We start from the raw sequence: 25,562 nt of genomic DNA, 5'->3' as shown, positions 1-25,562 counted from the left end.
ATCATGGTTAAAAATAAGTGTTATTAACGTTTTAAAATAAAATAGTACATATAATTTGCCATCTCAGCAGCGTGTTATATGTAAATCAAAATAGTTGTAATATTTAAACCGGAATAAAACGGGCCCTAATGGGTTAATGATCGGACGAATCGCTCTCTGAAAGCTTCGCGCGGGAGCTTTTCCACAGCTATCGATAGTTGGCATTCTGGCAAAACAAAACCTATCGATCGGCGCTCTCACATATAAATTGTAGGACTGAAAGAATAAGCTCCACATTGCTGAAACAGAGACCGAAACACACGAAACATGAGCGGGTGAGTAAGAGGAAGCGGCCCTTAGTTAATATTTTTGTAATGTCATGTTTTTTTTTGTGATTTTTTTTCTAATATTTTTTGCAGACAAGCGGACATTGCTCTCATCGGCCTGGCCGTCATGGGCCAGAATCTGATACTCAACATGGACGAGAAGGGCTTCAAGGTGTGCGCCTACAACCGCACGGTGGCCAAGGTCAAGGAGTTCCTGGCCAACGAGGCCAAGGGAACCAATGTGATTGGCGCCGACTCCCTGAAGGACATGGTCTCCAAGCTTAAAACGCCCCGCAAGGTCATGCTGCTGGTCAAGGGTGAGTTGTGTTGCCAATTCAGGTTCCAGCAAAAGTAAACCAACAAAAAAAGCCAGCCGCTGTGTTAGTGAGTCAGTTTTACATGTGTGCACGCGTTTGTGAGTGGAAGTCAAAGCAAAGTCATCAAATCAAACGATTTTTTTGTTGTTTTTTTTGCTGTTCATATTGCAATGTGCAAGTGTAAAGGGAAAGGGGAAGAGAGGATAAACAGGTGGAAGAGACGCACGGGAAGAGGAGTAACAACAAAAAACAACTGTTCAGAGATCATCGAGCTCAAAGCTTGGCTTTGCTGTTGTTTTTGTAAAGATACGTTAGAGATGGGATTTTTTTAAACCAATTTGATATATTATTTTTAATTTTTCATAAAAAAAATTATTTGAACCTTTAAAACAGCATGCAAAGTTAAAAGTTAGTCCAATAATACAAACTCAATATTTATGAAAAAAATTTTTTTTTAAGATTAGATTTTCATAGATCGTATTTGATTTATTTTTCTTTTAATCGAGATACGCTCAATTTTTGCCCTTTTTGAACAACTAAACTGCATAATGTAGGCTCTTAAAAACCATTTTCGAATGAGTGGGTTTCCAGGTCACTCACGCGTTCATCTACCCTGCCCGCATGTCACCTCTAGCTCGTACGATAGTCGGCGTGCCCGGCTTATCTGCACCTTCCGATTCCCATTCCTATTCCTACCTAGCTTGTTGTTTGTGCCAAGACAACAATAACAACACACCGGCGCAGAGAGAAATCTTTGACATTCATTATAGGTCACACACAATGGGCGATTTGCAAGGGGATTTCCTCGGATTGGATTGGACTAGCCGAAATCTATGAGTTCTTCTGTTCTGTCCGCATGATCATTTGTCCCGCCGACCTTCCTTGCAAGTTGCCAGGCCAATGATTCATTTCGTCTGCCGATCAGCGTGAGAGCAAACAGTTCGGGTCATAAATATAGCTTCTCGTTTTTTATTTTTTTTTTATTAAATATTTGAAAGTTGCATGACGAGTGGTGGGAACTTTCACAAAATTGAATTGAGAACAAGGGTAATTCGAAAATTCAAAGTAATTATCGTTTAGTAAAATTATCTCACAGTTTGCTTGTCTACTATAGTTATCTATTACAATTATCTAGGCTTAATTAGTGAGTCCTGGTCCTACATTCTTGACCGCTGGTGTGTCCCGCAAACCAACGACCGCTAGATAGATAGATCAATGCTATTATCGCCACGACTCGTTGGCCTTATCTGGTTCCATTGCGCTGGAGAAGTGCTCACCGGCACAAGGGACGCCTCACGGTGACCTCCAAAGCAAAACAGTGACTTTCCAAAAGCAACCCACCGACCTTGTCTAATCGCACGCTCTACTTTCTGGCTAAATCGATGATTTCTTCATGTAAAAAAGAGCTGAGAAGCGCGTGGATTGTTCTATGATTGCTATAAAGACGGTCGATTTTCAAGGGGAAGCATAGAATTAAAAATAAAATGTTACACATTCGGAAAACCTTTCAATTCTAAATCAATTTTGATAAAATCTAAAATTATAGAGCCTTAAAGAACTTTCGAGATCAATTATTTCGGTCTCAACCAAAGTTCATAGAGTCTACAAATGGTAGTACCATAAAGAACTTTCGGGAATGATACACACAAAAAAACGCATGTTCCCGTAAAATCGATATGGCCATGTACATTTCAGGTCATGCAAAACCCATATCATTTTTACATGAAATACCCTTTTTGACCAGGTCAAATTTACTTTGCCACATATCAAATTAAAATTGATATTAAATAATGTAAAAATGATCTACGTTTCATATCGATTTTTTTTGGTGTAGGCTTATATCGCAGCACCAACATATTTTTGTTATTAATTCAAAATAATTTAATAAATTTAAGTAATTTGATAAGAAATTCCATTTGTATAATATCTACAATATGATCTAATCTAGTTCCCAACCATTTCCATTTTTTATTAGAAATTATATTCTATTAACTATATATTCTAATCCCATTCCCATCCATTTCCAGCTGGCAGTGCGGTCGACGACTTCATCCAGCAGCTGGTGCCGCTGCTCTCCGCCGGCGACGTGATCATCGATGGCGGTAACTCCGAGTACCAGGACACATCGCGCCGCTGCGACGAGCTGGCCAAACTGGGCCTGCTGTACGTGGGATCCGGGGTGAGCGGCGGCGAGGAGGGCGCCCGCCACGGACCCTCGCTGATGCCCGGTGGCCACGAGGCCGCCTGGCCCCTCATCCGCCCGATCTTCCAGGCGATCTGCGCCAAGGCTGACGGCGAACCATGCTGCGAGTGGGTGGGCGATGGCGGCGCAGGCCACTTCGTGAAGATGGTGCACAATGGCATCGAGTACGGGGACATGCAGCTGATCTGCGAGGCCTACCACATCATGCAGAGCCTGGGCCTCTCGGCCGACCAAATGGCCGAGGAGTTCGGCAAGTGGAACGCGGCCGAACTGGACTCGTTCCTCATCGAGATCACGCGGGATATTCTCAAGTACAAGGACGGCAAGGGGCATTTGCTGGAGCGGATTCGCGACACCGCCGGCCAGAAGGGCACCGGCAAGTGGACGGCCATTGCGGCGCTGCAGTACGGCGTGCCCGTGACGCTAATCGGCGAGGCGGTCTTCTCGCGCTGCCTGTCGGCGCTCAAGGATGAGCGCGTCCTGGCAAGCGGCTCGCTCAAGGGACCCGCGACCAAGGCCCAGGTGGGCAACCTCACCAAGTTCCTCGACGACATCAAGCACGCCCTGTACTGCGCCAAGATCGTGTCCTATGCCCAGGGATTCATGCTGATGCGCGAGGCGGCCAGCGAGAATAAGTGGAGGCTCAACTACGGCGGCATTGCGCTGATGTGGCGCGGTGGCTGCATCATCCGCAGCGTCTTCCTGGGCAACATCAAGGATGCGTACACGAAGCAGCCGCAGCTGTCCAATCTGCTGCTCGACGACTTCTTCAAGAAGGCCATTGAACGCGGCCAGGACTCGTGGCGCGAGGTGGTGGCCAATGCCTTCCGCTGGGGCATCCCCGTGCCCGCCCTGTCCACCGCGTTGAGCTTCTACGATGGCTATCGCACCGCCAAGCTGCCCGCCAACTTGCTGCAGGCCCAGCGGGATTACTTTGGAGCCCACACCTACGAGCTGCTCGGCCAGGAGGGCCAGTTCCATCACACCAACTGGACGGGCACCGGCGGCAATGTGTCCGCCAGCACCTACCAGGCGTAGGATCCTCCTCCAGCTTCACTTTCCCGCTCACACATTCCACATGTCATTGGCGACCGGTGTCTTTAGATGTTCCCCCACTCTTTTTTTTTCCCCCTGGAGTACCCTAGTACTTATTTATACCATTAATATATATGTATGTATATATAATTTCATATTTCTTGTTTAACATAACATTAAATTGGTGTTTTTTTTTGCTAGCAAATGATTTCGGTTCCTTGGTTCGATGGATGCAAAGTGCCGGTATAAAATCAACAATGTGTGTGGTTGGTGTGGTTGTGTGTCGAGTCTTTCGAGTTGTGTCCTCATGTAGAGACGCCTCCTGCTCCTCCTCCTCCTCCTTTTCCTCCTCCTCCTGCTATTGTACTCTCTTCAGCTACCTTCAGCCCTTCCGATCCTCAGTCATCCGAGGGCTTCAGAGTCTTCTTGTTCTCTATGACCAGCTTTTCGGTGCTGTACAAATGCCCGATGATCACCTGTGGACACTCAAAGGTTAATAAACTCGTTCAACTGATAAGAAAAAGGGGGAAAACTAATGGCTTTCGCTTTCTAACTTGGCTTCCTTATTTATCGTGTGGAAAAACATATTGTACAGAGCTAAAACTAAGATCAAAGGTCAATTTATTAGGGCTTCCATCATAAGATTTGATTGATTGATGAAATTTGATAAGAAATATTGAAATTAAATATAACACATTACTTTTGGTTCTAGATAATCTATGTGTTTTTAAAGTTTATGATAAATATGAGTAATATGATCCAGAAACATCAATGGGTTTATTATTATTTTACTATGATAAGAGGATAGTATAGTTTGTTATTTAAGTTTTTAGTCATCTTCAAGTAAATAAATATTCCCTATAATATAGGAGCCCTCGAACTACCCAAGTACTTCAGAGAGTAAACATCTAGATACTTCCCAGAGTATTGCTGATAAGGAGAACTCACCTGGCGACGTATCAGCTCCAGATTCTGCTGTCCCTCGACCATTTGCCGGTCGATCTCCCCGAAATCCCGGATGCCCCTGTTGGCACGGAATGTGTCGCGTATTTTGCGGGCAGCGTACATCCTGAAAAGCAGATAAATCATATATGATAACTCTTCGTTTAAAAGTTCTCCTATTTCACCACACCCACCTGAAGTTGTAGGAGGGCAGCTTCTCCGATTCGCGCAGGAGATTCCTGTATAACGTGATCGCCTGGCGACGCGTCGACATCCTGATTCTGATCCTGATCCTAATCCTATCCTGTCCTGGCCAAATGGAACCGAGCAAGCGGAGTGGCTCGAGATGGAGACGGAGATTTGGAGCGCCCTTTAATTGATGAGTGTCAACGCCGGCGTCGTGTTTTGTTTTGACCCTGGTTATTGTTTCCTATTGGATTGGTGGACCGACCGCCTGATGACATAAAAATTACATGTGGGAAGCGGCAAAATACTCACATCCCCGCCGCAAAAATACCAAAAACAGCTGACGGCGGTATTTTCCCAGTCACGTGCGTGAGTTCTAGAGATGGACCTATCGAACTGGTTGCAACTAATTGTAAATGGGCTGAAATATGTGTGTGACTATTATAAAGACTCTATTATAAAGACTGTACAGACTTATTTGTATTGTATATATTAATTTTAATCATATATTTACCAAAAAAATCCGTATTTTGGACAGAACAATGGAAATAACAATCCAAATATGAAATGTCATACCTCGTTGAAATCGTAATGAAATTATTACTCAATCTGCATTTAAACCTCGAAAATTCTAATTTTTTTAATTTTCGAAAAAAAATCGTGATGGTACCCCTTAAAAAAAAAAGGAAAAATTGTGTCAAAAAATTTATTTTCTCAAATCAGTCGGGAAGTTCACTGATATTAAATATAAGGTTGTAAGCTGCACAAAACAGTGCCCCTTTTTGTTTTGGGACCATTTTTGTCCAAGTTACAGCAAAAAATCTATAATAAAAAATCAAATTTTTCCAAAAATCAAGGTCCTGATTTTTCAGCCAAAAAAAAGTAGTATTTACTATTAGTATTTTGGTCATAAAAATGGAACTAATAATCCAAATATGGCGTGTCGTACCTTGTTGAACTCGTTATTAAATTCCCAATCAATTGGCATTTCAACCTGGAAATTTTAAATTTTTTCCATTTTTCGCAAAAAATGATGATGGTACCCCTTAAAAAAAAGCGAAAATTTGGTCAAAAATTAATTTTCCCAAATCAGTCGGAAAGCGCACTGATATTAATTATACGGTTGTAAGCTGCACAAAACAGTGCGCCTTTTTGATTTGGGACCATTTTTGCTCAAGTTACATTAAAAAAACTCGAAGAAAAATCATATTTTTCATCAGAACCCCAGATCCTTTTACCAACAAATTTTAAATTGTCCGTTGTCCAAATATTGCTCTCTAAAATAATAAAATCTTTGCATGTTTTTTAATTTTAGTTTTAATTCTGTTTGTTTTTTCTGCAAGAACAATATATTATGTACTCGTTGAAAACACAAAATAAATATATATTTTGTTCCCGAAATTGTTTCTTTCTTGCACGCGCGCTTGCTTTTTAAATCTGATTTTTGTAGCCTAAATATGACATTTTTGTGGTTGTAAACGTACACATATATCCATATATATATATATATATTTATTGATCAGTTTTAGTTTTATAAGTAGAGTTCTTTTTAGCTTAAGTTTAGGCAATAAAATAACTTTATTTTCCTCATCGAATCTAGATTTTTATCCTCAATCTCTCTCTTTCTCTTTACATTTTCTGTCTACCGCTCTCGCTCTTTCTCTTGCAATCTATTTAAGAGCGTTTGTTTTTTAAGTTTACGAATAAAAAAAAGTTTAATATTTAAGGTAAGAATAGGTAAAAAAAAACATTAGAAATAAACCTAAGACGCGTCCGATAAAATCGCTGATTAAACAATATTTACATGGGTGTGTTTTTGTGAGGGTAAGCCGACGTTTAGCTGCTAATATTGCTTATGACTATATAACGTACTCGTATCAGTAGGGGATTTGGATCTTTGTGTTGTTCGGGGTGTCGCTTTCATTTCATCAATCTTTATAATTTTAGTTAAAACGCAGACCATGCTCAAGAATTCGCTATCACTTTGGGTTAATACAAACGCATAAACAGATCAGATCGCATTCTATCCTATCGCTCTTAGCTATCTTAGCTATATACTTCGATATACATACATACATATATATTCTGTATATATACGCGGGGGTACAGCTGACTGAAACTAGGTGCATTACAGACTATACACATACATATAGTGGTTGTTGCTATATCAACATATAAACAAATTACATAATCACAAACAACAGAATTTTATTTTGGTGGCAGGCTTTCGGTGTGGTTAACGACATGGCGATGGCGATGGCGTTGGCAATCCCATTTCGAGTCCGAGTCCGATTATCTGTGGCTGCTGTACGTTTTGTACACCCGCGTCACCCTCGTCGCTGCTCCTCCCGTGGGCGATGTTGATGAGGAAGCAGCTGCAGTTGCGGATGAGCTCGAGGCAGCAGCATGCGACATGTCCGTGGTTCCTACGGCCAAAACCTGCGCCGTCGTCTCCAGATTCAGGGGCAGGATGTTGTCGTGCTCGTCCGAGTGCTCGTAGATGTAGTCGCGCTTCTTGAAGTTGTCGATGATGCGCTTCGTGGACTTCATGTGCGCCACAAAGGCCGCCTCCAACTAATCGGAATGGGAAAGAACAAAAGTTAAAGCTATATATTTAAGATAGAAAGTCAGTGTTAAACTCACGCTGGAGGTCAGGTTCATAAACGTGTGGTATTTCTCCAGCACGCCGATAATCTCCTTGAAGCTGTTCCCTCGCAACTGACGCCGCACCAGCGATTCGTACAGCTCGTTGTCCGCTATCAAATTTCCCACCAGGATGGCCGCATAGCTTCCCTTCAGCGTGTGCTCCATGTGGTGGCCGGCGCGTTGCAGAACTGTTGGGTAAAACCATGGATTAGCATGGATGCCGGATGATTAATCTTTTGAATACTCACGATTGTTGACCGTCTCCTCCACTTCTTCCTGTTTCTTCTTGCCCTTCTCGTTGCTCTCGAGGAAGGCGTCCGTGTTTTTCTCCACCAATCTGCGCAGAAGAAGGGAAAATATATATACCATGCCCAGAAAACTATAAAATGTCTCCTTATCTCACCTGGCCAGTTCCTCGCACTTGTAGAAGTACTCGAGCAGCGCTTGCAGGGCACTAACAGATCCCTGCGCCGGCGGATTGTCCGCAACGTACTCCGCCGGAGCGGCAGCCTGCATCAGCGCAGCCCGATTGGGCAGCGTGTGCATGCACAGGTTGATTAGCAGGGTGAGAACCTAAAAATGGCGAGAATCAACAATAAATAAGAGGAAAATAAAGCATAAACCACAAGGTTAACGCACCAGTATGCTTAGCTCGAAGACACAGTGGTCGGGAATGTAGTTGGCCGAGAGCAGCAGCAGCCGGAAGCTCGTCTCCACCACATCGCCCCGCTGGCCAAGCAGCTCGGCGCCCAGCGAGGGCTGCGCCTCGTTGAACGTGTGCGTCAGGTTGATCAGCACCTTGAGCACGGGGACCAGCAGCTCTCGCATGGCCACGCCCGGGTGCTCCTTGTTGCTGCTGCCCGCACAGTCCACCGAGGGATGCAGCATCAGTTGCCGGCTGCACAGGCGGTACAGCTGGCAGAGGGTCTCCACTGCTTTGCCCTGGCCAAAGGTGAGCATGTAGCGCTGGTTCGCCTCGTTGTGCTGCGTCACATTCTCGAGGACTCGCAGGCATCGCGCCACCGTCTGTATATTGTCCAGCAGCGCCGGCTGCCAGTGGATCTCCGTGTCGCAGGCAATCACCGGTCTGCAGAAATCCGAAATGGTCTTGATGATGTGCTCCAGACCGCCCAGCTTGCGCAGATCCTCCTTGAACCACTCGCCCGCCCGCTTGGATGTCAGCGAGAGCAGCGTCTCCATGGCCAGCGTGCCCACGGTCAGCGAATCCACGTTAAGATGCGTTCCCTTGCCCTGCGCCTTGATCTCCTCGCACAGCTCGCGGACCTTCTGCTTGTTGCGGTCGTAGCCCGCTCGGTCCGGGTGTCCGCTCTCCGTGCTGCCGCCCACGCCGTCCGCCTCCAGGAGGTTGATCATCAGCTCCAGGGAGTCGCGATCCAGGTCCATGTTGAGGCCCTCCTGCGAGAGGATGTACATGATGGCCGAGGTGCACAGGCCCAGGCTGAGGTCCTTGTTGGCATCGGATAAAGCCTGCGATTAAAAGAGATTCAATTGATTATTCCTGGATGATAGGATATATTCGATGTAAATAATCTATGTAATTAATCTAAACTAATATAAAGTTCGACCTCTAAAAAACGGTCAGTAGCAAATTTCACCCAGAACGGATTGACATAAAAATGTAAAAAAATCACATTAATTACTAAAATTATTAGGAGCCGCGTGTGAGATACAAATTATAATAAAAAATGACCCCAAGGGGCCCCAAAATTCGATTTGGTTTTTTTTTTTCTTAAGATATATAATAATAATAAATTAATAAGATGATAAATGATCTATTTAATTAATAAGATATATAATAATAATATTTTAATAAGATGTATAATAAGATATATCCGATTTAAATGATCTATTTAATCCCTTCAAGAAAGCTGCTAAATATTTACTTTAATAGAAGCATTTCTATGAAACTAACAAAGACTTTAATAAAATCAGACTTTACAAAGAAGTGAAAAACAATACCCAACCTGGTACTCTCTATTTATAAAACGTTTCTAGTTTATACAGACATTTAATACTTGATATGCAGGCTTTCAAAACAAAAGTAGCGATTCTGCGGAAAACTTTTGTGTGGAAATCGATGTGGAAATTCGATAGGACTAAATTCAAACCTAAAAATCAACAAACAATTAGTTCCAACAAAGGTTTGGCCTTGGGATTGAATATTTCAAATGAAATACAATAAGTTAACTTAAGAACCCACCTTGAAGAACTTGGTGACCACGCCGTGGGCACGCACGTGCATCCGGAAGGCGGGCATCATGCACTTGGCGGCCAGCTGCAGGGCGGAGAGGCAGCGCGTCGCCGGCGGATTGTGCGGCTGCAGTGCGTCCAGGATGTACTCGACGTCGTCGTCCATCTCCTGATACTCGCCGATCTCCTGGATCTGGTGGGCCGTCTTCACGTTCCGCACCACCGTATAGTAGTCCTTGGTCTTGCGATCGACGCGAATGGGTCCTCCGCCGCCGCTGGCTCCAGTCGTTCCACCGCCGCCAGCTGCTCCACTCGCTGCACCCCCGGAAGCTGCTCCCGCTCCTGCACTTCGCTCCAGGTCAAGTTCGCCCGCAATGGGCTCCAGATCCAGGTCGAAGGCATCGGAACTCGTGGAGGTGGCTGGCACTCCCTGTTTCCCCGCCAGTCGCGAGATCTTCCCCAGCGCCGGACTGTCGCCGCGCAACGTGGACGCACTGCTGCAGGCACTGGAGGAGCCGTTGTTGTTGGACGACGGACTGTCACCGAAATCGCCATCCGACTTGCCCGCCGCCAAATGATGCAGCAGCAAATGATCCTTGGCCCCGGCCACTCCCGCTGCCGAGGCATTGCTGGCATCGCTGCCCGTCCCACCGCCATTCGCCTCCAGCGCGGCATCCCAGCTGTGCTTGTACAGATGCCGCTTGGCCACCGACGCCTGCTCCGCCTGGTCGGATGGCACCAGGGCGCGGCTCTTGAAGATGCTGCCCTTCTTCTTCGAGATGACCAGCTTGACGGCGCTGCGCTGCTCGCCAGGTGGCTCTGTTGGTGCTCCTCCTGTTGCTGCAGCGGCTGCTCCTCCCGCTCCTTGAGAATCCAAGGTAAGCGTTCGCTTGAACTTATCCTTGAACTTGAAGTCGCGCGGCGGGGGCGAGGAGGAGGAGCCGTCGTGCTGCAGCGATGAATTGTTCGAGTTGTTGGACAGCTCGTCGGGATCGGGATCCGGATCGTGGTCCGGCGAGTGCTCCCTGTGCGGCATCTTGGCGGGCGTGGGCTGCTCCTCCTCGGCCTCGGCAGGCTCCTCCTGCTCCTGGCCGACCGCCTGCTCCTGCTGCAGAACCTGCGTCACCTGCTGGTTCTTTCGCTTGCGCCCATAACTACGTGGCGCTCCGCCCGCTGCCCCGCCCTCCACCAGGCGACTGGCCTCCGCTTTGGCCGACAGATTGGCGGCTATCTTGTTGATGTTGTTGTTAACGCTGGCTGAGTTATTGTTGTTGGCCCGGGCGGCGGCCGCATTGCGACCTCTTCTCAGCGGCGGCGAAGCCTGTTCGATGGGTTCCTCAACAGCCGCTTCGTCCACCTCCATGTCCACCTCCTGCTCGGCCTTCTTCGAGCCTCGAGTGCCTCGTGTGCTTCTCTTGGGTGCCGGTGGCGAAATGGTAGCTGCCTCTGCTCCCTTGGCTCTGCCTCTTGTCCTGGTTTCCGTGGCCGGAGGAGCTGCTTCAGCAGCATTGTTATTCGCCTTTCTGCCCCTGCCACGCGTGGCCCTCTTCGGCGGCGGCTGCTGCTGCCCCTCCTCCTCCTCCTCCGCCGCCGCTGCATTGCCATTCAAACGCGGCACTTCTCCGCGCAGCACAGCCAGTATGTCCTCCTGCAGCGGCGTCTCTGGAACCACGGCAGCTGCTCCCGTGGCCGCACCATCGATGGTCATCATCATGGACTCCAAACGCGACTCAATGTCCGAGGGTGGGGCCACCAGCGAGGAGTGCTGGCTGGTCTCCAGATCACTCGTGATCACACTCGATCCCCGGCTGCGGATGACGCAGCTGTCCTCCTGGACGGCCTGCGCCAGCAGCAGCGGCGTGCTGTTGCCCTTGGAGGAGATGCTGCCCAGCACCGAGGACTGCGAGTCGAAGTCGTGGTCGGATCGGGTGGTGGGCGATATCACCGCGGAGCCTCGCTGGGGATGCAGGTGTTGAGATGGCGGATTCTGGGCCTCACTGAAGGCCAGGTGAGGTGAGGGCGTCTTGAACTCGGAATTGGGCTCTATAGGATTACCGACTGCTGCTGCTGCTGCTGCTCCACTGGACTGAATTGGAGCCTGCAGCTGCTTGTGCTTGTGCTTCTTGCTCTTGGACTTCTTCTCACTCCGGGATTCCGCGGCTGCGGCGGCTTTGGCGATGGCGTTGCGGATCACGTCCGTCTTGATGATCAGCTTGAGCCGCTCCTTGGGCGGCTTGTCCGGCGATATCTTCACCGTGCAGTAGTTGATCTCCGGCGGCTCCTCCTCCTCGTCCTCCTCCTCCTCTTCGTCCTCCTCGTCCTCGTTTGCGGGATCGAGGGATTCGCTGGCTGGAGGCGCCGCAGCGGAGGATCCTCCTCCTCCTCCTTCAACCGAATCCTCTGCTGCTCCTGGCGGCGGTTTCAGTGGCTTCACTGTGATTTTTGGCGTACTTGCAGGAACTGTTTCGTCACCCGTCCGTCGGGAAGGCTCCTCCTCCTCCTCCTCCTGGGTGGCCGGAAGTGGGTTCTGCTGGTGAGCGGGCGAGCTGCTCGGCGGCTCCTCGCTGTCCGTGCTGACCAGGCGGGAAGTGCCCTGGAAAATAGTACAGGATTAGCTGACTAGCTGACTAGCTGATCTGGCAAGTGGAAATGGGAAATGGGTCGTTTGCCCCCCGCGTAATTAACACAATCCAACTGAACTCGGCAAGAAGCCACCGATAAGTGTGGAGCGAAGCAAAAAGAAAAGAAGGGAAAAACACCAACAACTTCGCTGAGAGAGAGCGACTCCAATTCCGTTGCTTTGGTTTGCCATGTAAAAGCGCGCGTAATTTAACACTGCTGCGCGCGCTGCGCTGCTTTCCCTTTCCCACACACGGCGGTGAAGGCGGGTGGAGAGGGAGAGGGAGAAAGACTGAGCGCGGAGAGTACGGAGAGAGCGATCGCATTTGGGGTACTCGAGTTGGATAATTTATCGAAAAAGAGAGAGTGGTGAAAATGCAGCTCAAGAGAAATGCAACAAAGTCAGGGGCACTCACTAAAGTGGTGGATATGTTAATTTAAATTGAATTACTTTGGATTATTTTAAATTTAGAAAATATTTACAATAATACTCAAATCCACAGAACATTTTCTGATCTGTAACATTTAATTTCTCCTTTTTAAAAATTCCAAAGGAAACCGTACATTTATATTATTTGAAAATTAAAAAAAAAAAGTTCGAATGGGAATCGAATCATTAGAATAGGTTTAACATAAGATTTATATAGAATAGAATAGATAGAATAGATTTAACATTCCCTCTTAACCAGAGAATAAATAAATAAATAAGATTATATATTTTCTAAATTTTTTACAGATCTTAAGTGAGAAATATGGGTTATTCCTGCCCCGAAGACTCACCTTGGAGATGCGCAGCACGATGGGAGGATGTTCCGGCGTTCGCGAGGCGCTCGGAGGATTAGACGCGCCGCTTGAAGCGCAGGGCAGCTGGGAGGCGGATGCACTGGGCGCTGAAGTGGGCGGGGGTAGCGATGGCTCCGATTCCGGGCTGCCAAACGTGGAACTGATGAAGGCTTCCGACGAGGAGGCAGCGGCGGCGGCGGCGGCGGCAGCAGCTGTTACTGTGGCCGCCACCTCCGCCGGCTGCCGCGTCGCCTTGGGAATGATCAGATCCTTGGTGGGCGTGGGATAGCGCTCGTCCTCGTCCACCTCGCAATAGTTGACAGCCTTGCGGGCGCGACCCAAAACCCGCGAAGGCGGTGCCTCTGGCTTCAGTTTCTTCTCCTCCTTCGGCTTCTTCGGCTGCTTCTGCTTCGGCTCTGGCTGCTCCGAGGCGGGATCGCTCAGCCCATCGCCGTCGCGATCGGAGGCTCCGTAGAACGCACCAGGCGTCGAGGTGGCTTCTGCTGATCCTGCTCCTCCTCCTGGCGTTGCTCCCGCTGCCGCTGCCGCCGCCGCCTTCTTCTTGGGCGACTTGCGCTTCCGCTCTGCGGAATTGCCGCCCTTGCCCGGCTTCGTCTTCGGTCCGCCCGCCTCATAGGTGCCCGAGGTGGGCGTGGCACCACCAGCACCACCGGCCGAGAACTGATCCCGCATGGGCGATGCACCGGAGGCACCGCAATGCGGCAACTGCTGGATTATCTGGGCTATAACCTCCGGCGGGGCGGTGTTCCTCGACTTGAAGAACTTCTTGGGCTTCGGGGGCTCCGGCACCGAAACGGACAGGTCGTTGGGATCGTGATCCTGCGTGGAGGCGGGACTCTGGGAGGGACTGGCGGCCGCTGCTGCCGCCGCCGCTGCCGCGGCCATCGGATGGAGGGCGGACAGGGTGTAGGTGCGGGTGGAGGTGAAGCCCATCTTGCCCCATTTGCCGACGGTGCCCACGGAGCGGGCGACGGTGGGCCGGTTGGTGTTCTCCTTCTCCTTGCAGAGCGAGTCCAGCGGCACCACGATGTTCTTGCCCCAGCGCGACATCTTTTTAGCTCCTTCTCGTATCCGTCGTATCCTCTTGGGTGGCTCTAATCCTTGGTGATCTGGTCACTGCAATGGGGGAATACGTTAGTATGTGATTTAAAGAATTATATTAAATATTATAATATGGAAAACTCAAAATAGTTTCGAATAAATTGATTTAACATACATAAATGTTATTAAAACTGTACTCTTTGGACCGGAAAATGGAAATAGCCGGAGGATTCAAGTTATTACTCCTACTGCAATTGCAAAATACGTTAGTTTATGATTATTAAAATCAGAATTTTTCAAGATGTCATTTTTTATAATATAAAATGGAAAACGAAGATTAAAAGCTAATCTTTGGAAAATGGTAAACACTACAAAACTTTATTATTTTGACCGGGAAATGGAAATATCCCAAAGATATTATATCAGCAGAGTTAAAAAATTCAAGTTATTACTCCTACTGCAATTGGGATGATTAAAATGAGAATTTTCAAGATATCGTATTAAATATTATAAAATGGAAAATTCTACAAATTAATTTCAAAATAGTTTCGAATATATCGATTTTGGACCGGGAAATGTAAATATCCCAAAGATATTATATCAGGACAGTTGGAGGATTCAAGTTATTACTCCTACTGTAATGATTAAAATCAGAATTGTTCAAGGTATCATATATAACATTATAAAATAGAAAAACTCTACAAATCAAGTTCAAAATAGTTTCGAATATATCGATTTAACAAAAGTGTTATTAAAACTGTATTTGTAGGATGCGGAAATAGAAATATCCCAAAGATATTATATCAGGATAGTCAGAGGACTAAACTATACCGTTTTTAAGCCATGTACAGAAGATAAATAGAGAACCCAGTTTCCTGGTCAACTACCAATCCAAAGTTTACCGTTCACTGGAAACGGGAGTTTTCCGCCGCCGCGGTCGAAACTTTCGTAGGACGTGGAGCACAATATACACCGATTCGCAGCATCATTAAGTATTAATTCATGTTTTTGCTCGGCGGACAGTTATTGAATTTTACTAAAAGTGAGCGATTTGTTTGGCTGGGCCAAGAGAGAGAGAGAAGTGCAGCAACAGCAAAACACAACAAACGCGCGGCCGTAAGGAGTCGGTGGGTGCGAGCGAGAGCACACGACAGTGCCCGCACTCGCACACATACTGACGCACCAGCGATTTCCAATTTTCTCACACACGCATCGAAATCAAATCAAGAGCCATGTATTTCCAAAAGGAAAAGCCGATTGCAAACAATTTGTTGCACTGGGCTGTTGCAATTTAAGCCAAGTCCTTGGGAAAACTCACCTCAGGTGAAACATTTGACTGCTCTCTCTGCTTTTCTTGTTATTGTTGTCCTCCGTTTGCTGCGTGGATGCATGTGGGTGTGTGTGAGTGAGTGTGGTCAAAAAAATCTCTGTTGCTGCTGCAGCGCATATGTATGCGACTGCGTGTGTGTGTGTGTGTGTGTGTGTAGGGAATGCAAACGATGTTTGCTTTTGCTTATTGGCGCAATTCTTTTTTTTGCACGAGCACGCACTGTATATTTTTTTGCATTCAAGCCATCGTTCCGATCATTTTCCGCCTGGCCGCCAATTTTCGGTTTTTGTTTTGCGCTGCACACACGGCCTTCTTTTGCTTTTGCCACCACTTTTACTTTACTTTACAGCATCATCCCAGAGGCAGCAGCAACAACAACAACAACACGCACCACCAACACAAACAACCACAACAACAGCGACAATTATAGCTGCTACTGAAACTGAACGTTCCGTTCGTTCTTCTTCTTGCTGCGGATATTTCCTTCGATTTCGCGACTTTGTGGCCGTATTTTTCGGCGCCAACTGATTGCGCGACGTTGTGCAATGAGCGGGGCTGCGAACGCGGCGGATTTTGCTGTTTTTTTGCAAGAAAAACTTGATTTTTTTGTGTTAATTTTTAGATGTTAAAACATCTAGTTTTTTTTTTCGATAATATAACATAACATAAAGATGGTAATCGAAATTTTAGGACCTTTTGCTTGTCCGGTATTTATATACTGCCAAAAAATACCACAACCATGACTATCGAATATAGCCAGTGTGACCTTCGCGTGGTAGTTAAAACATACCATGAATAGCGCCTCAGCCCAGACTCAAACCAAACCGTTAAAATTTTCAAAAATGGATTTAAAAATGGCGGGTTTTTGATCTAATAAATTCACTTTATATTATTTACAAGTTCAGTAGACTCGCTCCCGCACCTTGAACATCAGTGGGTCCTTGGTGCGCAGAATGAGCTCGGCAATGAGGACGGGCGGCTGGGAGGTATCGCCCACAAAGTCAACCTCGTAGTGCCGCAAAACATTGGCCGCGATGGCCTTGATCTCCAACATGGCGAACTTCTGGCCAATGCAGTTGCGCGGTCCGGCCGAGAAGGGTATGTAGGCATAGGGATTGAGCTTCTCGGCGGTGGTGACCACATCGAAGCGCTCCGGCTTGAAGCTATTGGGCTCGCTGAAGAGCTCCTCGCGTCTGCCGAGGTAAAGTGGCGAAATGCCGATATTGGTGCCCGCCGGTATCAGTTTTCCATCTAAAATAAAAGGTATTTTATAATATTATTATAAACTCTTATCCCGTTTTTCAGTTCAACCCACTTATCTCGCAATCCTCGAGCACCTTGCGACCCAGCAGCGGCACCGAGGGATACATCCGCAGCGTCTCCTTCACGCACAGATCGACGTAGTGCAGCCGGTTCAGCAGCTCGTAGGTCACTGGAGTGCTCCTGTCCTCGCCCATTACCGATCGGATCTCCTCGAAGCACCGCCTCTGCGCCTCCGGATGCGTGGCTATGTTGTAGAACAGGAACATCAGCGCCGAGGAGGTCGTGTCGTGGCCCTCGAACATGAAGGTGTCGACCTCCTCGCGGATATCCAGATTGCTCAGCGGCCGCTCGTCGATCGTCGACTGCAGCAGGATGTCCAGGAAGGCCATCTTCCGCTTGGCGCCCACATCGGCATCCTCGGTGCTGCCTGTACTGCCTTGATCTCCTCCATTTCCTCCACGGATAATCTCCTCCCTTCGCTGCACAATGATCTTCTCGGTGAACTGGTGCAGCACATCCAGCGCCTTCTTCTCGGCCCGCGCCAAAGGGGTCAGCATGTAGGTGAGGTCGAAGCGGTAGAGGATGTTGAACATGCGCTTGTGCAGCACCATCGATATGGTTTTTACCGCCTGAACATACTCGGAATCGGCATTCGATTGGGCATTGATGGACACACCCATGGCGGTTTCTAAAAAAAGAGGGAGGAAATCTATTGAAAAAACGATCTAAAATGGATATGGTCGGTGATTGGGTAAGGAATTTGTATAAATCATATAATATCTTATAATATCTATCATATAATAATATATAATATCATATAATATCATATAATATCACATAATATCATATAATATCATATAATAACATATAATATCACATAATATCATATAATATCATTTCATATCATTTAATATCATATAATATCATATAATATCATTTAATATCATTTAATATCGTATAATATCAAAAATATCATATAATATCACTAAATATCATTTAATATCATATAATATCACATAATATCACATAATATCATATAATATCATTTAATATCATTTAATATCATGTAATTTCAAATAATATCACATAATATCACATAACATCATTTAATATCATTTAATATCATATAAGATCAAATAATATCAAATAATATCACATAATATCATTTAATATCATATAATATCATATAATATCGTATAATATCGTATAATATCACATAATATCAAATAATATCATATAATATCACATAATAGCACATAAAATATCACATAATATCACATTCCCACCGCAGATCGTGTCCATAGTGCACAGATTGATCCAATCGTAGAGACTGAACCCAGCGTCTCCGCTCCTCAGACGATCCCTTTCCATGTTCCGCAGCAGATCACGGGATCCCTTCTCGAAGACCTCGACGAACTGATCGAGGATCTTGAAGTGGAAGGCGGGCGTGATGATCTTGCGTCGCTTGTGCCATTTGCGACCACGGCTGACCAGCAGACCCTCCTTGAGCCACGGCTCCAGGGCCTTGTACTCGCCGGCCTTGTCATTGAACCGCAGGGTGCCCAGGACCACCTCCACGTCCTTGGGATTGGCCATCAGGACATTCAGCTCCGGCCCCAGCCAGACCTTGAGCACCTGGTCCTTGGAGTACTTCTCCATGAACTCGAATATCTTCTGGACCATCTCGTGCGGCGGCAGGCCGATGAAGTGGTGGCCATGGCCCACCAGTGGCAGCGCCGGAGGACCCGGCATGTAGCTAATCAGGTTGATCAGCCGCTTGAACTTCAGCTGGTAGAGCAGCAGGCCCACGAAGAGGCCGCTGGCCAGGATGGCGCCGATGACCAGGAACATATTGCAGGTCGTCTATAGACTTTTCGTGATTTTCCCTAATCAATCTGCAGGCATTCGCAACGGGGGAACTACTGATCCGGCAACAAGCGGCCCGTAAACATGAGAACCACGACGGAAACGGCCAAAAGCATTGATTATCCACCCAACGAGACACTGGGAGAAAGGCTTCTCTAGCTTGATTTCAAAATATTTTAAGAGGGATTTTCCAATTTATAGTTTCCCATACTAAGTTCTTGCATTTATATATATTTTCCCTGAGTGCAGCTAATGCCGCTGATCCTAATCGCTGTAGGAATATCTTATCGCGCTGTCGAAAGCCAGCCAACTACCGAAATACTCTGCCAAACAAGCTCGAAATCTTATCGCCATTGATATTGATAACTGTATTTAGTTTTTTATGGCGGTGAGTTGGAATTGAACCTTGGCCCAATGCTTTCAATCGGTCTCCCCCCCGGAGATTTCTGGATTGCTGGATTAGAATACGGCCACTAATAAAAAATAATCATTCAAATGGTATAGAAATAATTTAGCTGATGTGAAACCAAAATAAAGAACATTTTTTAAAATAAAAATTTTTTTTTTTTTTATAATTTCTCCATCCTGTTATGTTTTCAAGTTATTTGTTTCTATTTGTACTATACGTTTTATATCCATTAATTTGGCTGATCAATGTAAAATTATATGAGTTACTCAAAAAAAAAAAAAAAAAAATAATTTCTACTTAGTATACAATTCACTCACCGCAAATGGCGTCCAAGGTGCAGAGGTGAATGGCCTCGCCCAGGTTGATCTTCTCCTGCCCTCTGCTCCTCTTCAGCCGCAGCTCCTCGACGAGACGAAGACTCTGCCTGTCGAAGATCTCCACGTAGGGCTCCAGGATGCGGAAGTGGAAGGCCGGGGTGATGATCTTGCGGCGGCGGTGCCACTTGCGTCCACTGCTCACCAGCAGTCCCTCGTTCAGCCAGCGGTTGAGGAAGGAGTACTCCTGCGACTTGTTCAGCAGCTGGGTGCTGTTCAGCACCTTCTCCACGTCGCGCGGATTGAAGAGCATCACGCTGTAGGAGGGCCCCAGGAAGAGGCCGAAGGCGTCGCCGTGCCGCTCCGCCAGTTCGCCAATCTTCAGGATCGCCTCCGCGGGGCTGAGGCCCCAGAAGAGATGGGCATTGCCCAGCAGGGGCAGCGGCAGAGGAGCCGGAACAGTCCGCATGTTCCGCACGAAGCGCAGCATCTCCAGGGCCAGGATCGCCAGGAGCAGGACGAGTGCCAGCAGGAGCCACATTTTCGGGGGAATGGGGATGACCAGTTCACTGCAGGCGATGCTGCCGTCTGCTTCACATGCCCAGCTCGCGACTAACTCAACACGTTGATAACCCAAGATGCCGGCTGCTTATCAGCAGCTCAACTAGAGATGGCAATTGGGAAATCATTGGTGATCCGAATTATGTATTTTCCAATTTTTTCTTTTGGTTTTTTTGCTGTAACTTGGCCAAAAATGGTCCTACACCAAAAATACGTACTGTTTTGAACAGATTACAAAATTATCAATAAATCCATAACACTTTTCGTGTGATTTTGGAAAAATAAAATTTTCGCCAATTTTTAATTTTTTTATAAGGGGGTACCCCATGATTTTTCGCGAAAAATTAAAAATAAATAAAATGTCAAGGTTTAAATGCCAATCGTTAGGAAATTAAATAACGAGTTCAGAAAGGTATGACAAGCCATACTTTCAATCAGTATTTGCTTTGTTTTAGCGAAAAAAATGCTCTGTTTTATGATTATGATATGATTTGATTTTTTTCTTTTGGTTTTTTTTCTGTACCTTGGCCAAAAATGGTCTTACACAAAAATTTATGCTTTACAAAGTGTGTACTTAAAACATAGAGTTCATTTTCCATATAGGCTTTCTAAAACATATAATAATTTATATTGCACTTGAAATACGTTTCTGGGGTCACAGTCTAATGTTTAGCGAATTCCCCCAGTCATCCTTAGCTGGCATAAAATCAAAAACCGGGAACGGTCATCAGCATCTCGGGTTGACAGAGATTGGCGGCTATGTCTATGGGTATTCGGCATTTCGGAGAGATTAAGATTAAGAAGCCGATCTTCCGATCGGAAGAGAAACGAATGTGATTGAGTTGATGGAATCGAGTGTAAACAAACCGTCCCAAATGGCATTCCTTTCGATTCGATTTGGTTCGATTCGATTCTATTCCAGCGCTACTTGTTTACATTCTCTGGGGGGCGAGCACCTGACAGCAACTCATCCAGCTTTCCACCCCCTTTCCACCCCCTCTCTGACGTCACAATGGCCACATGGCCGGGCTATTTTGGGGCCAGGTGCTCTATATTTAGGCCATCCCACTCACATCCCAGCGATGGCAGACAAACAACGATGACGAAGTCGCGAACTTGAAATCAATGAAATCCTCAGCGCGAATTTCGACGGGGGATTTGGATTTGTTTAGAGTTCTCTGGAAAAACTGCACTGCTGTATCCAAAATTAGGCTAATTTCAAAATGAAAATTTGATTTAAAATAACGTTTGGAGAGGGTTTTAGGTACCCTGTATTTTATTGTATATTGTATTGATTGTATTGGTATAATTTTTAAAATTCTTATTATTTCGTAAAAATCAACTAGTAAAAAAACAAAAAACCATAAGGGAATTTACTTAATTACTAAGGAAAATTGCAAATAAAAATATATAAAAGAAACTTACAATAATTACCAATAAAAAATCGCAAATAACAATCCATAAAAGCACAACTCTAATTTACTTAATTACCCAGAAAAATCCTTATTGGGCCGCTATTCGCTCACATATCTTCTCAGCACTTCTGACCTTTATGGCCTTTAAAATGCAGATGTTTATGCAGCTGCGAATATGAATTGGCATATTTGCATATATACGTACAAATTTGCGCTGTACCCGAGCACAAATTAGAAATTCCCATTTGGCAGCCCCCAGTTGACTCATTTGACTCGGCCACCACAACCACATCCCCATCCCCAACCGAATATATGAAATCCGCATCAGAATCGGAATCAAAATCAAAATGCGAACCCCCATCTAAAAACACACTGCGTACTAGATAAAAACTCTACGTAAATATGTTTGTACATGTATATTTATTATACCACAATGGCAACAACAGGCGTCCTTCGACCATGCCAAATTCCAAAATTCTTGCGTCGCCGCTCGTCGGTCGTCGACTTCGACGTCACTTTATCTCCGAGATCCGAGATCCTCCTGCCCTCCACCCCCCGGAAAAAAGCGAAAAAATATAGAAAGGCGGAACGTAAATATTTACACATGTCTTACAAGTGCTGGCCATTTTTCGATGTCGGATATATAGCCATATAGCCTGTGGGGTGCGGATGGGGATTGGAATTTCATTGGCATTTCCATTTTTTTGATTTTGTTTCTGTTCATCTTAACATTGCGCATCGCTCTGCCGGTCGACAGTTCAATGAGGTGGCCAAAGGGTCGTAGTCGGGCTTCCTTATCAGGGGGTTCCATTTTTAGGATCCCTTTAATGTATATTTTGGTAATAAAAAATAACCCTCTTAAAATGTTAAATGTATCACAAATATACAATGACAATGGCTGGCTATAAATAATAGTTATTTAACCGGATAAATCATGCTAGTTCTAGCCCCCCTCCGAAATATACAAATTCAGACTACGCCCCTGCTCAGGATCCCCTAGCCGTACGTACTTCAAAGCGAAGTGCAGCGGCTAGATGGATGGACACGAAGCGACCTCAACTCTGGAGAGCACTACATCATAACAATAAAAATAATAGCAATTTGGCAGAGGCGCGCAATTTGCGTCAACGGCACTTGCCTACTTGGCATCTATAGTACTCGCATAGAATATAGCATATATCGCATCCATGTATATAATACGAGCGGTCAAAATAACAGAAATTTCTAGCAGGTTTTTCCAATATTAAAAGAATAAAATAATAGTAATTATAAATAAAATAAAGAATAAAAAATATATCAATACCATTTAGATAATTTATTATATTTATTTTATTATATATTTTTTTTTACATCAAGTTGCTATCTTGGTGACCTGTGCTGTTCCTGGGTGGGCCAACTGCCCGTCGTATATTTAGATCTAAGGATGAGCCATCGTATCGCTCGTCTTCTGCGCCACAATGCATGCCCGTACTAATAATACAGCATAATAACAATAATAAAACATATGATTAAGCAGACGCAGCGTATGCGCAATTTTCGCTTGCCGTTGCCCCGTTGATCCGCGCATTACGTATACGCCACCGATCCGAAATAAATTCGCGAAAAAGGCGGCGGCAATCGCTGGCCAAATAAGGCAATATCCGTTATTCAGCGCCATTACTTAAAGCGGCCAATAATTGAATATTAGCAAATCTGTTTCCTCTCGTCGAATGCGACATCGGCCGACGAAATACGAAATTTGAATAATTTTGGTATGATGAATCATCTCGAAACCCAAATATAGTAGCTCATTTTGACGTTTCCACTTGGCTATTTTGTACAAATAAATACAACTAATTGTTTCTATTACACATTATATTGCTGTGCTGACAAGTTTTGCGTTGAGGGAATTAAAAGTATTTCCTTTTTTTGTTTTATTGAAAAGAACAAATAAATAATATCTAATATTTATAAATTCCAAAAGGTGAATTTGTTTTGAAGACTTCTTTGTGAGCCACAAATTTACGACGCATTTGCCGAAGGGAAAATATTGGAAATGGAAAATGAATATAGGCCAAGTGCCCTCTGCATTCCGTATTATTTTTGTTCTTGAGACTCGGAATCCATTTGAGGCTGATCGGTGATCCCAAATGCAATTGACTCTTTATTACTGAGGGACAAATACGCGCAGTGCCGACAGCATTCTGGCAGATCTATCAAATAATTTATGCTAACCATTTGGCAATCACTTAGTCGGCGGCTTCCTTCATCAGATCTTCAGATCCTCGGATGCAACAGGAAATTGCTCAGGCGAACGCATTTTCATTCATGAGTTGATTTTATTTATGTGCTGGCTGCTGCCAAACCAGGCAAACCAATGTTGCTCCCATACGGTATATGGTATGGGGTATATATAATATATATTATATAGTATATAGAATGGGGTAGTAGGTAGTATATAAATAATTGCCATCGAAATCGCATCGCCATGCACTTGTGGCTGTCAGCCAAACATGCAACAATAACAAGCGAGATCTGCAGTGGCACGGGTCCAAAGGAAGTGATGGACCGCAGGCATACCCAGTGAACCACTTGTGGCTGATCTAGGTAATCTCAAGTATGATGTTTTTACCGGAATCACGCTTTAAATCGGAATCATCAATAGAGCAAGGCAATTATAATAATAAATTATGACAAGCTTATGGGAACCCTACTTAAATAAATTTAAAAATAAGTATTACCAATAAAAACAATAAGTGATCATAGAAACCAATCTATTCCTATCCTAATTCTTATTAATTGAGTTTGAAAAATATTTTAATAAGATAGTTCTTAAACTAATTATTTTGTTAGTATAATAACGAAATTTTTGTAATATACTATACTATACAGTCTTTACATTATTTAGTATTAAATCAACACCACATTTGTATACAAGTATTAAGAGTTAAGCTGTGGTTTTTATCCCGACCCAACTGCCCAACAGACCCCAAAACTCAGTGCCCGAATACCCAGCATTGTATGCGAACAATGCAGTCGAATTTGTTTAATTAGCGGAATAAACTCGTATATTAAAGATTGGCGGGCCGGGTGGACCAAGTCCAAATCCGCACCCGTATCCGAAACCCAACTGACAAGCCAAGGCAGCTGGGCACGCGCATTTCGTAGGGGATTCTCGGGGATTCTCTGGGATTCTGGGCCTCTATTCCTCGAGGATCCTAAGACCAGAACTCCTATTTCGGCTCCTCCTTTCGGGGGTCGCGCCTTTTGAACGGCATCCAAAATTCCCTTCGACGATCAGCGATCAGCGCGTTACATGAACCCTCGATCGAAACGAGACCCAACCATCAGCATACCGTTAGATGGTCGGTCTATTTCGGGTCTATATAAGCGGGCTGCCAAGGGGGAGGGGCAGAGGGGGCGGTTGGGAGGGGGAAAAGGGAGGGGGAGCGGGAGGGGCAGAGCGACCGCTTCCGGTTTTTCCCAAGAGCATTACGAACGGCACGAGCGTTGCATCGCTGATTCGATTTTCACTTCTCTACGTTTCCCACATGCCGACACACTGCGAGAAAAATGCTATAGCACGCAAGCTGGGATTTTAAAACAAGTGAGAAATATATGGACTGACCCTAAAAAGTTGTAATATTTACTAAAAATAATAGTCTTGGTTATTACGAATTTTAAGAAACATTATTATTATAATTATTAGTTAAAGTTAAGGGATTAATGATACACAGAGAGAATTTTTCATGAACGTTGCACTTAAATGAAGAATTTTTACTCAAAATAAAACCAAGTACTCACTTTAAGTGCGAAATACTCACTTTCAGTACAATTTTTTATAGTAATATACCTTGTAATTGAGTCTTTTTAGAGTTTTTTTTCTCCAAAAACGAGGACAAATAAGGGGGAAACATCAAGGATTATGTATTAGGCTTTTTTTTTTTTATCAAAATTTGACCACAAAATTAGTACTTCCTCAAATTGAGAATAAAAATACTTAATTTGAGAACGTCAGTCTTCTTGAAAAATTCTTTCTGTGTATATAGATACAATTTAAAACTTTGTAGTGTGGTTGAACATTGAACATATAAAAAAAATTTTAAAAATTGTAAA

The 25,562-nt window shown here is 45.1% G+C and overlaps 4 protein-coding genes across 6 annotated transcripts; 1 reads left to right on the top strand and 3 right to left on the bottom strand.

The window, feature by feature from the left end:
• The first annotated feature begins 115 nt into the window (after positions 1-115).
• Positions 116-4,192, top strand: Pgd (phosphogluconate dehydrogenase). 2 transcript variants are annotated; one of them, XR_011419634.1, is made up of 4 exons: positions 116-314; positions 399-622; positions 2,650-3,996; positions 4,062-4,192. XR_011419634.1 is itself a non-coding variant. In XM_017140178.3 (3 exons), the coding sequence occupies exons 1-3, from the start codon at positions 307-309 to the stop codon at positions 3,861-3,863; spliced, it is 1,446 nt and encodes a 481-aa protein (XP_016995667.1). In that variant the 5' UTR covers positions 116-306; the 3' UTR covers positions 3,864-4,065. The 2 variants fall into 2 exon arrangements, 1 of the variants encoding a protein (XP_016995667.1); XM_017140178.3 differs by having other exon boundaries at positions 2,650-4,065.
• bcn92 (LYR motif-containing protein bcn92) lies at positions 3,992-5,281 on the bottom strand. Its single transcript, XM_017140180.3, has 3 exons — positions 4,997-5,281; positions 4,809-4,929; positions 3,992-4,336 (listed from the first exon to the last, which is right to left on the bottom strand). The coding sequence occupies exons 1-3, from the start codon at positions 5,074-5,076 to the stop codon at positions 4,259-4,261; spliced, it is 279 nt and encodes a 92-aa protein (XP_016995669.2). The 5' UTR covers positions 5,077-5,281; the 3' UTR covers positions 3,992-4,258.
• A 1,198-nt stretch (positions 5,282-6,479) lies between these two features.
• wapl (wings apart-like) lies at positions 6,480-16,335 on the bottom strand. The gene is made up of 8 exons (XM_017140200.3): positions 15,628-16,335; positions 13,245-14,384; positions 9,856-12,438; positions 8,274-9,122; positions 8,038-8,207; positions 7,883-7,971; positions 7,632-7,822; positions 6,480-7,562 (listed from the first exon to the last, which is right to left on the bottom strand). Exons 2-8 carry the CDS (start codon positions 14,316-14,318, stop codon positions 7,281-7,283), a joined length of 5,238 nt encoding a protein of 1,745 aa, XP_016995689.2. The 5' UTR covers positions 14,319-14,384; positions 15,628-16,335; the 3' UTR covers positions 6,480-7,280.
• A 153-nt stretch (positions 16,336-16,488) lies between these two features.
• On the bottom strand, positions 16,489-20,206 carry Cyp4d1 (Cytochrome P450 4d1). Of its 2 annotated transcripts, none has more exons than XM_017140201.3 (3): positions 18,189-19,135; positions 16,955-17,590; positions 16,489-16,890 (listed from the first exon to the last, which is right to left on the bottom strand). In XM_017140201.3, exons 1-3 carry the CDS (start codon positions 18,751-18,753, stop codon positions 16,541-16,543), a joined length of 1,551 nt encoding a protein of 516 aa, XP_016995690.2. In that variant the 5' UTR covers positions 18,754-19,135; the 3' UTR covers positions 16,489-16,540. The 2 variants fall into 2 exon arrangements, with proteins under 2 accessions (XP_016995690.2, XP_016995691.2); XM_017140202.3 differs by lacking the exon at positions 18,189-19,135 and adding an exon at positions 19,495-20,206 and having other exon boundaries at positions 16,490-16,890.
• Between the last annotated feature and the right edge of the window lie 5,356 nt (positions 20,207-25,562).

The sequence above is a fragment of the Drosophila takahashii genome, chromosome X (genome assembly GCF_030179915.1).
Source record: "Drosophila takahashii strain IR98-3 E-12201 chromosome X, DtakHiC1v2, whole genome shotgun sequence".
NCBI classification, from domain to species: domain Eukaryota; kingdom Metazoa; phylum Arthropoda; class Insecta; order Diptera; family Drosophilidae; genus Drosophila; species Drosophila takahashii.
The sequence above is the reverse complement of the archived record's forward strand: the minus strand, read 5'-3'. Positions and strand labels throughout refer to the sequence as shown.